General features: G+C 61.3%; 3 protein-coding genes across 4 annotated transcripts in view; all 3 read right to left on the reverse strand.

Moving 5' to 3' along the window:
* The window catches only part of NHEJ1 (non-homologous end joining factor 1), a 45,613-nt gene extending 45,263 nt beyond the window's left edge, over positions 1-350 (reverse strand). Inside the window, exon 1 of one of the 2 annotated variants that reach the window (XM_072874366.1) lies at positions 262-350. The gene's annotated coding sequence lies outside the window, so the exon portion shown is untranslated. Of the gene's footprint in view, positions 1-207 lie in introns of both variants that reach the window. The other variant, XM_072874367.1, reaches the window with a different exon arrangement.
* Positions 351-2,499: 2,149 nt separating this feature from the next.
* Positions 2,500-7,248, reverse strand: SLC23A3 (solute carrier family 23 member 3). The gene is made up of 12 exons (XM_072874712.1): positions 7,123-7,248; positions 6,681-6,841; positions 6,058-6,152; positions 5,649-5,722; positions 5,139-5,320; positions 4,866-4,989; positions 4,380-4,527; positions 4,046-4,299; positions 3,732-3,837; positions 3,489-3,656; positions 3,191-3,286; positions 2,500-3,012 (listed from the first exon to the last, which is right to left on the reverse strand). Exons 1-12 carry the CDS (start codon positions 7,246-7,248, stop codon positions 2,660-2,662), a joined length of 1,887 nt encoding a protein of 628 aa, XP_072730813.1. The 3' UTR covers positions 2,500-2,659.
* Positions 7,249-8,299: 1,051 nt separating this feature from the next.
* On the reverse strand, positions 8,300-15,242 carry CNPPD1 (cyclin Pas1/PHO80 domain containing 1). Its single transcript, XM_072875278.1, has 8 exons — positions 14,916-15,242; positions 14,550-14,652; positions 11,877-11,958; positions 11,159-11,279; positions 10,938-11,066; positions 10,699-10,760; positions 10,344-10,461; positions 8,300-9,818 (listed from the first exon to the last, which is right to left on the reverse strand). The coding sequence occupies exons 1-8, from the start codon at positions 14,982-14,984 to the stop codon at positions 9,186-9,188; spliced, it is 1,317 nt and encodes a 438-aa protein (XP_072731379.1). The 5' UTR covers positions 14,985-15,242; the 3' UTR covers positions 8,300-9,185.
* Positions 15,243-15,363: the final 121 nt, after the last annotated feature.

Consider the following 15,363-nt stretch of genomic DNA (forward strand, 5'->3'; position numbering starts at 1 on the left):
TAACATTTAAGCTGCCCCGCTTGCAGCAGGACGGGCAGCAGGACGCTGCTCAGACATCCTGTCCCTGTGCTCCAAGCAAGCAACACGCCGTCCCCTGCCTGCACTGATGCCGGCAGACCACCAGCAGCAGCCCACACCACCCGCGAGCACTGCCGCTTCCCGCTCCTCCCTGTGACAGGCTCCCTGCCTGCCAAAACACTCGGGGACCTGGCATCCCGGGGGTGCCTGCAGGACTGGCGCTCTGCAGAGCCGTGGAGTTACCCAAGGGCAAGAGGAGCAAGCAGGCCAAAGGCTGTCGGGGCGAGGGGCTTTGCAGAAGCGAGCAATGCCGGGCCGGAGGCGAGGGCCAGACTACGGCTCCCAGAATGCTGCTCTCTTCCGCAGCGTGCGAGGCACCGGGGCACGCCGGGATGTGTAGCACCACGCACCAAAGGTCATCGGCACGGGGAAGCGGCCACGGCTGTCGCTTCCTCAGGGCCCAGGGAGTGACTGCTCCTGCTCCCTGGACTGCTGACGAGGATGGGGACCTGAGCTGGCGTGTCCCTCGTGAGCATCCTCAGTTGTCACAGAGGTGCCACGGCCAAGACACTGTGCAAAGCAATAGGGACTGAAATGTCTTAAGACTTTGTTTTGCACTTGCTCCTGTTATGAAATGTCCTGGTACAAGTGCCCAGCTGGGAACAGCCCTTGGGCTGCGGGCGTGGTACAGCCCAGAGAGGCAGCATCAGCCGGGAACTCCTGTCCCTTGGCCCTGGCTTTATTCCTCAGCCCCAGCAGCCGCAGGGTGCCCGTGCAGGCATGGCACAGGGCAGGCACCTGCACTGCTGCTCTCCCAGGCTTGCGCTGGGACTCAGCTGCTGCACCCCAGCAAGCCCCGCATAGCTGGGGCTGCAGGTGCCTGTGTCCCCCATGCCCGGGGACTGGGCTCACAAGACACCACAGAGCAGGGCTGTGCCAGCCTGGCAGGGGCCGCGGGCACCACGCACGCCCTGGCCCACCAGCCTCCTCCACACTGAGCACGGCCCCATCCTTGCCCCGGGCACTGACCCCGACGCGCTGACTGTGATTCCCCACCTGCAACCCCCTGCATTGAGACCATCTACCCTGCACCCACAAACTGCCCCCCCGCACCCATGCACTGCCCCTGAGCCCCCCATTTGCACCCTATTCACCCCCCCCCACCCACCGTGCAGGCTGCAGCCGCCCTCGGGGCAGGGCCAGGGGAGGGTGGTCATCCCGGAGGATTTGCATCCCAAGGGAGTGCCAGGGGAGGTGGGAGCAGGCAGGGGCTTTGGGGTGCAGGACCCAGGCAGGGTGCAGGACAGATTGGGTTGCATGGCCAGGTTAGAGTACAGGAAGGTTTGGGGTGCAGGAGAGGGTGGGGTGCAGGACCCAGTTGGGCTTTGGGCACAGCTGGAGTGCAGGGCACAGGTGCTGGGCAGGGTGCTGGCAGGGTGAGGCTGGGCTGTGTTGCACCCCGTGCCCACGGGGTGCACAGGGCCCAGCTGCAGGGATCACAGGCAGCTGGAGAAAGGGGGCTCACCCCTGGGGACCTGCACACACAGCGGCACCATGTCTGTCCCACCCTGCAGCCACCGTTGGGTGTTCCTGGGCATCAGGGGGCTCCCCAGGACCAGATGGAGGGGGCAGCCACCACCTGGAGCTGTGGTCCAGCCCGAGGACGTCACTCCTGTGGACCAGCTCCACTGTCCTCCCAGCCTAAGTCTGTCCTTCCTTTGAGCTTGCACCAGCGGCTGGCTTGCATCACGGAAGGGTTGCAAAGCCCTAGCCTTTCCTAGAGCAGGGCTGGGCTTTCACAGGCCACTTCAGGCTGGTGGAGGCAGCACTGGGAGCACAGGGCTCTGCCCATGGACTCTGATCTGCTGTAAACACTGGAGCAGCAAGCAGGGCTGGTGCAGACTGTGCTGCAGTCCGTGTAACCAGCCTGCAGCAGGAAACGAACCCAGGCGCTGAGCTTAAGCACAGGGGTCAGAGGTGATGTTTTCTTCCCCAGAGAACCGCTGCTGGCTGGTTTAGCAGCAAGAGCAATATCTGCAGGGCAGTTAAGTGGTGAGCACTCCTGGGACCAACTCGCTGCAGGTGAAAGGGGGGGGGGTGTCACTGTTTTAGGGAACTGAGCTGAGCTGCACCCCCAGCCTGGGGCATCCTGGTGTGCCAGAGCCAGGGCATTAGTATACACCTGCTGCCGTAGGCATCAAGGAGCCATGGGCACAGCTAGGGCACGGCCGGGAGGAGGGGGAGAGCCAGCCCTTCTCAAGCACAGTGCCAGCAGGTGAGCAGAGCCCGAGGTGACAGCCTTTTGGGGCTGGACAAAGCACTGAGCCCTTCCCCAGCCACATCCACACTGTGATGGTGGGCTTTAGAGGTACCCACATCCCCAGCTGCAGTGGCAGCATGGGAGGGTGGGCTGGCATCTCCCAGGCTAATCCTGGCTGGAAAGGAAACTCCTGGAAAGGGTAAAGGTGGTTGAAGGTTTTTATAGCTCGCTCCCAAGCGGGGAAATGAGGTTCGTGCTGGGAGTGTGGAAGTGCAGGTCCCTCCAGTCCACGTGGGCTTCAGGAACAAGGAGCAAAATGGCTTGCAAGCTGCCTTGGGGGCACAGCCCCGGTCCCCCATGAGGTGTCCCTGCCCCACAGGGTCAGGCCATGGTGTGCCACGCGGGCATCTCTGTCTCGCTCGGCCTCCTGGCCGGCTGCAGCTCCCCTGAGCCGGGTTTGGGGAGCAGGTGCGTCCCTTCCCCTGGTACAGTGGTCTCCTCCTCGGTGGCATGGCTGCCCTCCTCCTCTTCCTCCTTCTCCTCATCTTCCTCACCCCCTGGGCAGAGGAAGCAGCAGGGGAAGGCTCTGCAGGAGGATGGCAGCAGCCTTCTCAGCCTGGCAGGGAGCCCATACGCCTGGCTGGCTTTGCCTCTCTCTCCGTGAGGGTGGCGATTGCCTGTCCCGGCTTTCTGCAGCACCAGCTCGGAGAGCAGCCCTCGCTCCTCCAGGGTTCCTGCAACCAGGGCGGTGGGCTGTGAGATAGGAGCCCCCTCCACCGGCTGCACCCTCCCAGCCCACACCAGCCCTGGGACTCCCAGCAGAGCTGCCTGGAGGCAGAGCTGCTGGTTCAGGGACGGTCCCACAGCCAGATCCAGCCCTCAGAGCAGGGGCTCATGCAGACATCCCCTCACCTGAGACCGTGTTCTCCAGGAAAAATGACAAGAAACTGGTTAAGAAGACAGGCACCATGAGCAGGGAGAGGAAGAGGAGGTCCAGGGGCACCCAGCCTGCAGGGACAACACCAGAATCACCTGGGATATCCCAACCCAGCAGCTCCTGCCCCTTCCCTGCTGCTGCAGCAGATCCAGGGGTTGGAGAGGAAGCTGCCTGCTGCCACGAGCTGCCCCAGAATCCCAGGACACTGGAGATGTGTGGTCACCATGCCACGGGGTCCAAGGCTTTGCCTTGCCCAGGGAATGTCCCCGCTACCTGTGGCCAGGTTAGCTGGAGCGGTGCTGAGCCACCGTGGCACCAGCAGTGCCATGAACATGGCGAAGCCAACGATGAAGATGTTCCTCCCCGAGTCAATGTCCGTGTACTGGAAGTAGGAGATCCCCGTGCCCACGGCCACAGCGTAGGTGACGCAGAGCACTCCCCCTGCAAGGGAGAGGAGTCAGGCAGTGCCGGGCAGGCTGCGGGCACCCCAGTGCAGGGGAAGGGCAGGGTACCCACCATGAACCGCCAGCGGGATGCGGGTGAGGAGCCCTGCCAGCCTCGGGGACATGCCCAGCACCACGCACGCCAGCGCACTTACTTGGACTGAGGGGCGAGAGCCAGCCTGGCAGAGAGGATGACGAGAAAGTGAGGATGGGGAGTGTCACCCCCCCTCCCCGCCCCGTGTACCCGCATCCTGCCATACAGGCCTGCCTTTCACCCCGAGCCCTGGCTCAGTGACAGACCGTGTGCCATGGGTACCCCACACCTACTGCTCCTGCTTCCCCCTCCCCATCCCTTGCCTGACCTTCCTCTCCCCACCCTGGGCGTACCTGCGTGAGGCCAGTGGCACAGGTGTTGGCGATGCTGGCGGCCGTGCCCCCCGGCGTGCCCAGCAGCCCTGCCAGGAGGCTGCCCAGCCCTTCCATGCAGAGCCCCCGGTTGCAGGCATGGGGAGGCAGCTGGGGGGCTCGCAGCAGCCTCCCGCACAGCACGTAGCAGCCCACCGAGTTCATGCTGCAACCGATGGCCATGGCGATGCCCACGGCCAGCGCCCGGGCGGTGAGCAGCGGCCACCCCCACTCACCTGCAGCAGAGGGAGAGGAGACTGGTGACAAGGGCCCTTGCTGAGGGCGAGTGGCTGCACCCAGCCCTGCCGCCTCCCACCTGCATAGGGGATGCGGAGCCAAGGGGCATGGAACGTGCTGTTGGCCCAGGACATCTGTGCCATGGCCAGGTCCAGCGATTCCCAGGGGACATGGAGGTGGCTGAGGATGGCACAAACAATGCAGACACCAGCAAATGGGAGTAGTACCTGCAAGGCAGCAAGGGGAACCTCAGCAGGAAATTCTCCTCCCCTGGCCAGCAGCCTGCTTGCTGTGCCCCAAACAACAGGCCCTTGTCCTGCCACCTCTCCCAAAGAGCCATGCCACATCTCCCTTTACCCCCACAGGGAGCATCCCAGGCTCTGCTGCTCCAACACCCTTGAGCACAGGTCCCCTGCACTCTCCCAGCAGCGCCCATGCCCCAAGAGCTGCACCAGGACTTCCCCCTGTCTCTGCTCCCGGGCCACTGAGTCCCACGTAACCCCGCATCAAAGAGCCCGGCTCAGAGAGAAGCCTGGGTGCAGCAGAGGGGGCAGGGGCACAGTACCGAGAATGTGCGCAGGGTTGGGACGGATGGCTCTGTGGAGCCTCCCTGAGCCTGGGGCCAGATGCAGAAGGGCAAGCGGCAGGACCCCAGGTGCTGGGAGAAGGTGACAGCAAGGAACATGAGCCTAGGAGAGGGAGCACAGGTCACCATGCAGCATCACAGCAATGGGGCCCCAAGTGCATGCCGTGCACCACGGGGATGCCCCATTCCTGTCCCCATGGACAAGGGAAGCCCCGGGGGCTGCTCACCAGTGTGGCCCCCGGCCTCACTTACAGCAGCGCTACCCCCCAGTTAGTGGAGCAGAAGAAAGCAGCCTCCTTGTATGCGGACAGCCCAATGATGGAGAAGCTGGGAGCCAGGACCATGGGCCCACAGTGCTGGGCTGCCCACCCGCACATGCCAGACACTCCCAGCACCAGCTGAACCAGCCCGGAGACCAGCACGGCTCCAGAGACCTGTGGGAGGAAAGGATGGGACCTGTGGAGCAAGATACATGGAGAGCAGCCCAACACCCGGCCTTGGCCACGCTCCCACCGCCCCAGTAGCATCACCCATTCCCTGTGCTCCAACCGTGCTCCACTCAACCCAAGGCCGGGAGAACATACGCACTCACATGCACCATGGCATCCATTGCCTTTGCACATCCCCCTTGTGTCCCCTCTTACTCGTAGCAATCCCCAGGAGGGCTGGAAAAGGGACTGGGGGAGCAGGGATGCAGGTGACAACTGGGGTGCTGGTGGAGCAGGAGGACGGGGACCCCCAGCCCAGCACAGGAGCACCCACCTCTTGCAGAAAGGCAGCCCGGCTCCCTGCAACGGCACAGTGCGGTGCAGGGCATGCGCTGGCCACGGCTGTGCCTGAAAGGGAATTTCGGAAGGATATGATATACGTGGATGATGGGCTCCTGGAGCTGGGTCCAAGAGCACGCAGCATGGAGGCTGCTGGCTGGAGAAGGGCCAGCGTACCAGCATCCCTGTCCCCATAAGCCCTGACCCCAGGGATGCAACCAGATGCATTGCGGGTGTGCTCAGGGATGAGTAGGGTGCTGTGCACCATCACCAGAGGGGCCAGCAGGCAGGACCCCTTGCTACCCCTCATCCCGACCCCGTGCGCCAGGCACCTCGTCACTGCCGTTCCCCTGGCACCGGCATGGCCCGGCTCCACGGGACGCAGGCTCCAGGGCTGTGCTCACCGTTCCTGTCCGTGCTGGCACCGAGGGACAGGTGGGAGCTCAGCACCATGGCAGGAACCAGATACTCAAAGGATGGGATTTGAACCAGCGGCAGCCTGGGGAAGGGGACAGCAAGGGCTCGTTAGGGAGGAAAGAGGGGACAGGGTTGCTCCCAAAGCCCTGGCTGCCAGAGATGCAAGGGATGGGAAGGAAAGGAGATGAGAACCCCAAAGTGGCAGGATGTCACCCCATATCCCAAATGTGCCCTAGCATATCCCAAGCACCAGCACATGGGATGTGCGCAGAGGTCAGGGGCTTTGCCAAAGCACACACGCAGCCCCTGTGTGGGGAGCACAGGCACCGGATGGTCTGGAGGAGCTGCACATGATGCTGGAGCAAGGCAGCAAGGAGCTAGAGAGAAAGCACAGCAGTTTTGCTAGAGGGACGTGCAAGAAGTGAGGATGCAGCGATGGCAGGAAAGGGACAGCCGTGCAGAGATGCAGGGCAAGGGGTTGTCCTCATGCCCCTTCCCACCTCCAGCAAAGCTTGTCTTCCCACAGCCTAGGAGGGGGCAGAGACATGCCCTGCCACAGCATCACTCTCCTCCTGGCAACAGCTGCATCCCCTCCATCCCCCTTGCTCACCGGCTCCCCAGGGTGGTCTGCAGCACCGTGGAGATGCCACAGGCAAAGAGGCTGCGTGCCAGCAGCTCACTGGTGGCCTGGGCATGGGACGGCTCCTCAGGCAGGGTGGGCAGCAGGAGGAGGTGGAAGATGCAGAGCAAGGAGGCCTGCACGGCCAGGTGCTGTGCGGGGAAGAGAGGGGGTGGTCGCAACTCCCTGCAGCACCCAGAGCTTCAGCACCCAGAGCTTCAGCCCCCCATGCCCAGCCCCGCTGAATGGATGCAGGCTCACTGACGGCCCCCGGGCAGTGCCCACCACTGCCCACTCCCCTCCCAGCACACCCTGGCCAGAGCCCCACGCACCCTTTTCCTGGCAGGATGCGGCCCCTGCCCTGCCACCTGCGGGGATCTCAGTCCTCTCCCCATCACCCCATCTCTGTCTGCTCATCATGGTCCCCCCTTACCTGAAGGGCTAAGCAACAGCTCAGCATCCAGGAGCACATCTTCTGTGGGGAGCAGGATGCGAGCACAGGGCTCCCGGCACCAGGCGCTCCACAGTAGCCCCCATTCATGCTGCTGCCTCCCCGCATCGTTCCCAGTTTGCGGTGCAGAGGGGGTGGGCAGGCTCCCACCCCCATCCCCCCCCCAAGGGCTCCTCACAGCCCTCAAACAGCTGAACTTCCACCTTCTGCAGGAGCTGCCCCAGGGTTAGCCATTAACTTGAGTTGGTGAGTAACTTGCCCTTGCGGCCAGGAATACAAGTGTCACCCTGGGTTGTCACCACAAGGGCCAAGACACCAGACGCTGTTACAGTACCAACTGCCCACAGCTCAGGTCCCATCCCTGCCTCTTGTGGTACACAGGGCAGGGACTGGGTGGGCCACAGCACAGACACCTCTTCCTTCATGTGCTTGGAACAACCCCGCCAACAGCATCCTCCAGCTCCAGCATGCCCTGCCCATGCTTGTTCCTCCCCAGCACAGCATCCCCTTGCCCACCTGGTCTGGCCCTTCCTCACCATCAGGCCCTCAGGGGCCCGTTAAAAGCTGCACAGTCCCCCCCCTCCCCCCCAGTCCTTCCATTCCCCCCTGTGGGCACTGTGCCCACACCAGGAGGGTCCCTGATGGGGTTCTACTACATCCCCCATGCTCCTAGGAGGAGGGCACTGACTCCTGCCACTGGACAAGGATGCCAGAGACAAGAGCTGCCCGCTTGGCTGGGAAGGCTCCCAAGGAAGCACAAGCAGGGGATGCTCGTGTTTTTGTCACGGGGCAGAAGTGGCTGTGCCAGTGACCACAACGGCAACCCTGTCAAGCCCTTGCCGCTCGGGGCTCACTCATTAACTGGACAGACTTTGGAGAGCAAAGAGCAGTGGAGACCATGCATTCTCCACATTCCCAAGGATGGGGAACCTCCCCTCTCCCACTGCCTCTGCCTTCCCCAGGCACCAGAGCCAATGTCTCTCCTGTTCCATCACGAGAAAGCCTGAGCCCTGCAGGACAGGCCTCACTGCTCCGGGCTCACTTGCCTGCGCCCAGGATCCGCCTTGCACCCTGGCACAGAACGCAAGCACAGCTGTATCAATAGGGCTCCGCAGTGGGGTACCCACTGCCAGCACGGAGCAGCTCAGGACAAGGCAGGTGCACAGCAAGAACTACTTTTATTGGAAGAGATTTGCATCTACAAAAGAGTGAAAAACAGGTGTAAAATCCACAGTAAAAAGAAGGGGCACAAAGAGCTGGGCTGGTCAGCAAGACAAGGTGCCTTCTCCCCGCCCCGAGGAGCAGTCAGGCACTGTTTGCTCGCAGCACAGACAGCTGGGGTTTGGGATGGGGTCACAGAGCACTCCAGTTTCAAAGCACCCAACACAAGCAGGATAAGGAAGCTCAGCCTTAACCACACCCCACCACCTCCAAGCCCAGCAAGGCACAACCTTTCCCTGGGGCACAGCCATATTAGGGTCCCCTCTTGGTGTGACCCTTGTGACTCCTGAGAATTGGCCTGGCATCCCCCAAGGGGAACTGCTACTATGGCCAGCCAGCTCAGGCTGCTCACTCTCCCATCCTTCTACCTCCTCTCCCCTTGCCCAGGCACCCCACCTCCTCCTGGAGCACCCTGCACTCCCACTGGGGTCACTGCCCCAGCCCCTCCACCTTGCACACACAGCCCCAGCATCCTACATCCCACGCACCACCTCTGCCCAGCACCACCAAGGGCCACCCACTTGCTGTAGGAAGAGATACAACACCCCCTTGCCCTAGCACCCCAGCCCAAGGGCACCCCATTTCTACCTTCCAGCTAGTAGGTTCCCACCCCAGCACCAAGCTAACTCTGCCCCAACCTGTCCCAGCAACCCCCAAAGCGAAGGACAACCCTGCCCTGGGCAGGGGGACACAAATGCTGGTTTGGAAGTAACGCAGGAGCCTCCAGCCCCACACAGCCCCAGGGACCAGGGGTCCCAGAAGTGCAAGGAAGTGAGTTGTGCCACACTAGGAGGGAAGGGGAAAGGGGCTGCTGCCCCACACTCCTAGCTGGGAAAAATGAAGCTCTTGATTCTGCTGAGATCCATGGCAGTGTGCAAGGAGCACTGCCTCAGCCCCAGGGGGTCCAGCCAGTCTTTGCGGTCGGGGGCTGCATCACATGTGGGGCCTGCACCCGCTAAGCAGGCATGGCAGTGGAGTGCTGGAGGAACTGGGAGCACAGCAAGTCCGAAGGGGCCAGGCTGGCCGGGGGCTGCAGCGGGTACAGTACGGTTAGATCTCTCACAGGCGGTGGGTACTCTCCGGAAGGGGCCTTGCGGGGGGCTCCTCTGCTGGGCTAGATCAGGCGCCTTCGGGTAAGACAGAGCCGTCATCATGCTGCCCCACAGGTACAGCGCAGTCGCCGTGACACCCCCGTGACGTGGTTCCTCTGTTGTCTTGTTCTCCCCCAGGCAATGGGTGCTGCTGGCTGGAGAGATGTCAGGCAGCTCAGGCTGGGGCTGCTCAGGGGCTGGGGCTGGCTGGGCATCCAGGTGGCAGCTGCCCTCTTCAGGGAACAGTGTAGGCCAGGGGGCTGCAGGGCTGACGCTCCTCATGCACACGGACCGGTGCACCACAGTGACAGAGGCGAAGATGGCAGCGAAGCCGGTCAGGTACATCACGCCCAGGAGGCAGGCCAGCTGCAGAGAAGCCAATGGTTAGCCCAGACCCCCCAGCAGCCCCCCACAGCCAGCTGTGACCCAGCATGGCCACGCATTGACCCAGCAGCCGTGATGGCAAACGGCACAACCACCACCAGGGCCAAATGCCTGGGAGCAGGCAGCCACGCTGCTAACAGTGGGTGGTACACAGACTGTTCAAAGCAGGGCCTAAATGCCACAAACCAGAACACCCCAGTTAAAACCTAACAGTCCCTGTTTAAATCCCCAGCCAGCACCCAGTTCCCTCCATGCCACCACCATGACCTTTGCAGCATGACTTGTGGGGCTGCGGTCCAGCACAGGGCACAGACTAACCCAGCACCAAGCTGCAGTGCCTCAGGCAGCACAGCCGCAAATCAGCATCTCTGGCTTCTGACAGCTTCCCTTTTCAGCAGGGAATAAACCAAGCTGCTGCTCCCAGTGGAAGAGAGAAAAAAAAAAAGTCCTGCTCCAAACCCATGGCATGCTGCACCCCACGTTCTTGCAATCAGCTGCTGCCCTTACCTTCACCACTTGCTGGTAGAACTGGCCCAGCACGTGCTGCCACATGGACTGCTCCATGAGGACACACAGATCCGTGTAGGTAAACCAGCCACGCCACATGCCCTGCTTTTCTGCCACACTGCAGGAAAAAAAGGGAATGGTGAATGTGGCATGGACCTTCTCCATTGAAGAAGCTTCAGCCCAGGCAAGCTTGGAGAAGACTCTGCTCAAGGTCTATGGAAGGGAGCTGCAGAGCCTAGCGAAGGCTCACGGGTATCCCAACCTCTTATTTCACTGCTACAGGGCTAGCTCTAAGCATGGGCAGAGCCAGGGCTGCAGGGTGGATGAAAGGCTCACCCCTACCCCACACGCCTACCGTCCTTCCAGCCAGCTCAGCACTTCAAACAGCTCCCGGGGGTCTGTGTAGAGACTCCAGTCCTGTGGGGACAGCAGTGAAAGGTCAGCACAGTCAGGGCAGGCCACTCAGCATCCAGACACATCCTTCTCCATTCCTTCATGGGAGTACGTTGGGGAAAAGCAGAAATCCAGATGCCCCTTAACACCTCCTTTCCCCCATTCTGTGAAATAGTTGGCCTCAGTGACAGCCCCACTTACAATGGCGCTCAGGAAGTTCATCTCCAGTGTGTTCATGGTCTGGACGTCCACCTTCCCTGCTGCTCCCCACTCGTCGTTGAACACCTCCTCCTCCTCACCCTCATCATACAGGTACTTACTAGCAACCATCTAAAAGCAGCACAAAGGAGAAAATCTCAGTCCCCCCTGTACTCCTCCAGGCCTCCATCCAACCCAGTGACCCGCCAGCCCACACCGCTCACCATGGAGATCAGGAAGAGGTCTGAAGATGAGATCTGCTGGAGGTATTCGGGGTTCCGGTGCCGGAGTCTCTCAATGTAAACCAGCGCCAGCATCATAGAGCAGGGCGAGATGCAAGCTTCCCTGTGGGACAAGGCAAGAGCCAAGCCAAAAGTTATGTGCATGCTACAAACATAGCAGTCACCATGGCACAACTTGGCTGCTCCCTCCCCATGTAGGTAGTGGGGAGGTTTAGTAAATAAACAGCTAGATACGTCCCAGCCTTGCCAGCTCTGCGCCAGCTGTCCTGAGCTGCAGCAAGAGCAAGTGCAGGGGATGCACGATGGAGAGCAGAAAGCCCTGGCTCCTGTTCCCAGGCACAGCCAGCTCCAAACTGGGCAGCCCTGCCAGCAGCCAGGCATGCTGCAAGGGCTTGGCTGCCGAGAGCAGAGCCAGGGTTCAGACCTGGCTGCCCGGTGAGCTGCAGATCCAGCCAGTCCAGACTCCCAGTAACAAGAGCACCCCTGCACCCCAGAGAGCAGGACCAACCTGAAGCGGGCCTGGCTGTGTCAGGAAGCCACTGTGCCTACTGGCCTTGCCACCCGCCGCCACCTCCTCTTTGACACTAACCAGGCCTAAGCACAAAGCCAGTGCTGGCCCAGGGGACAGCAGTGAGTCACAGGTGAGACAAGAGCTCCCAGTTCTGACACAGGACATGAAGGGACAGGTTTTGCTTCTTACCGAGATACATGAGACACGTATTTCTTCTGGAGTCTGCGGATAGGGCTGGGAGCAACTTTCTGCAGCAACTCCACAGCGATATCTAGGACAGAAAAGCAGCAAAAGTTAGCCCCATATGGCACAGTCCACCCCCACCAGCCCATTGAGCCTTGGTGCTTGCTCAGCCCCTCAAGTTTAATTTAAACTATGAAGGTAGGACAGGCCTTATCAGGAGTCAGGGATGAGGGAAGAACAAACAAATAGGCAGGACAGCCAGACCAAAGCAGGAAGAGGATGTGAGTGTCCAAGGCCCAGCGGCAGTGCCAGAGCCAGATTAGCATGTCTGCGTCACGGGGAGTTACCAGCAGTCAGCTGCACAGAGAGGCTAATACCCTCCCCTCACCCCACAAGACTGCAGGCAGCCCTTTCGGAGGCTTTCTAAGACCTGATGTCAACACCAGGTCTTCCCAGTCCTTTGCTCCCTTCCAACTAGCACCTTCCTCCTCCAGAGCTGGTCAGCACTGACCCAGCCTCCTCCCCACCACAGCCCTAGTGCCCCCGAGATGATGATGGACAACAAATTCATGTGAACAGGAGCCTGAAGGCGCTAACAGGGCATGGAAGCAGCAATAGGGTATAACTGCAGCTCCTCATCTCAGCCTGTTTCCCCCCCGTCCATGGACGTGCCTCAGCATTCAAGCACTGAAAAGGCCAGAGACTGACGGATGCTGGCAGATGGCTTCAGCAGCTCCCGTCTCACTTCTCTACACGATAGGACCAGCTGGGAGCATCCCAAACAGCACTACAGTCTGGTGCTTGGCAAGAAGTGTTTGACAGGCAAGTCCAGTTCCCTTTTGCTGCTGAGCCCTCGGCTGACAGAGTTGAGAGCAGAGCTCATCCCAGCAGCCTCGCATTTACAGCTCCCACCACCACCACCACACCACCTCTTCTCTCCACATCCTTCCTATCCATGTCTCTCCAGCAGCTAAGAGAACAGCTGCAGTCCCACAGGAATCATTTGCCTGACAGCAGCCACCAAGCTCAGAAACACAGTGCTCTAAGGGACCTCCCCAGGTCATTCAAGCCACACCACTGCTAGGATCCACAGTCAGGCAGACACAGCTCCAGCCACCCCATCAGCAGCTCCCAGCTTCTTGCACTGCTGCTGCTCTCTCTGCCCTGCTTGGCCACCCTTGTGTTGAGCAGGGACACACATACTGACCAACACAGAGACAGCAGTAGGGCTCCGAGGGATATGAGATCCCCCCAGACCTTGTCCTGACACCAAACCTAATCCTTCAGCCCACAAATCCAACCCATGACAATGTGTCCTGCCCTAGAGGACACAGGAGGCAGCTGATTGCTGTCCCCATGTCACAGCCATGGCATGCTGAGGGTGGTTATGGTTGTTCCTTTCCAGAAGGAACAAATTCATTTTTCAACCTCCTTCTCCTCAGCTAGCCCCACACTGCCTTCTGCAACTGCCCCCCAATGCCAAAGACCTTTTCCAGCTCCTCCTGCTACTCTGCACTCTCCCCACAATTGCATCTATCTCATCTGAAGAGCAGTGCCATAAACTCGCCATGTAGCAATGGCAGAGCTGTACCAAGACAGATGCCATAGCCCTAGGTCCCGTTTTTTGACAGCGGCTGATAGCAGCTGGCACAGGAAGGCTGTAAGAGCAGGTAAGCTCGCAGCGATATTCTCTGCGCATCGCTCCTGCCCCCAGCTGTTGGAGTCGAGGGATTTCCCGGGTGCAAGGCAGTCTTTAGAGTTAATAGCCCTCAACAGTCTTCTTCCATGAATGTGCCCTTTGAACTTTCAACACTGGTAGCGTCCTGTGGAACAGTCCCATCCCGCACCTGGATGTGACGCCAGCCCCAAAGACGAGCCACGTGCCTCCCTCGCACCACCCGCGTCAGAACTCGTGACTCCCAGCAGTGCCCAGGCAGCTGGCTACCCTGCCTGGCCCTGCTCCGTCACCACATGCCCAGCATTCCCTTCCTCACTGAGGTACATCACACGCAGCCTCTTGGTGACTTCAGACTGTTTTGCCAAAACTATCACAAGGGTTTTGAATGCAAGCACACTTCCCCACCCGCTCAAGCTGTGTAAGCATGCAGCGAATGGAACCACTAATGCAACCCCACTGTGAAGGCCCTCCAGCAAACCACTGCTTGCCCTTGACTGCTCCTCTCTGCCATCACCTCCACCAGCTACTCAGCCTCAACCCAGCTGTGGCCTTCTGCTCCCTCAAAACACTGGTGAATCAACAGGAAAAAAGGGATGTGATCCAGACAAACACACAGCAGGAACTTGCCCCCTTGCTGCTCACAACTAGAAGCTAAACAAACTCCCTAGTACTTTGCAGAGCACAAGAAGTTGTCCAAGACACCCCTCATCAGGGACAGGGACACAGCCTTCACTGCCAAGGAATCTGCAAGCAACCTAAAGGAATCTGCACACCAGCAAGGTGCCAAAAACGCAGCAGTGGGCCAGACAGGGCAATAAAACAGAGAGCAGGAGCCATAAGGCTTTGGCACCCTGCCCGCTGTGCTACGCACAGCAAGGAAGGCCGGGCAGGGGTGGGATTTGGCACTGGGGAGGGAGCGGGTGACTTGTTGGTCTCAGCCCCTGGGCTGCTTCCAACCCCCTTGACTCAGCATTCCCATCTGGGGACACTCAGCAACCCACCTGCCACGGGGCTGGAGAGATTATCCAAGCTGCAGTCTTTGTCCCAGCCATAATAGAGCCGCTTCCGCACCCTCTCGCTCAGCTGCTGGTGCCTGGGCAGGAACTGCAGGCAGACAGGGGAAACGTGAGAAAAGCCCTGAGCACTCCCCATACCGGGCTCTCCACCTCAATCCAGCTTAGGGGTACGATGGGCCGGGCAGGGCCCCCAGGAGCTCAGCCAGGGGCCCGGGTGTGCGGTCACACGGGGCTCTTCGGGGCCAGGGTTTAAGGAGGGAAGACCCCAGGGGCCTGCGGAAGTGCGGGGCTGGGGACAGGTTGGGCCGGGGACACCAGGCACCACCAGGGTTGTCCCAGGGGAGCACTCACCGTGAACTCCTGGAAGCCGCTGAGGGAGAAGGTGCCCTCCTCGTCCAGCAGCAGCCCGTCCAGCTCCATCCCGCCCGCCCCCGGGGCAGGGGCTGTTGAGTCCCCTCCGGGGGTGCCGGGTCGGCTCCGAGGCCGGGTCCCCTCCGGCAGCCGACGGGTGCCGAGCCCGCTCCGAGGGCGTAGGGCTTGTCCCCTCCGGGGTGCCGGGCCGGGCCGGGCCGCTCCGAGGCCGAGGCCGAGGCCGAGGCTGAGTCCGGCGACCGAAGCGGAGGCCGCAGAGCCGCCGCTAGGCCCAGTCCTGCCACCCGCCTTCCTCTTCCGGTGCAGGGGGAGTTGCCTGAGGCGCGCCTGCGCAGAGCGCCCGCCGCTCCCGCCCCTCAGGGCGCATGCGCGGCCGCCCCCCCCCCCCCTGCGGGGCGGGCTGCGCATGCGCGCGGCGCCAGCGGCC

Source organism: Ciconia boyciana, chromosome 10 (assembly GCF_034638445.1).
Source record: "Ciconia boyciana chromosome 10, ASM3463844v1, whole genome shotgun sequence".
NCBI lineage: Eukaryota > Metazoa > Chordata > Aves > Ciconiiformes > Ciconiidae > Ciconia > Ciconia boyciana.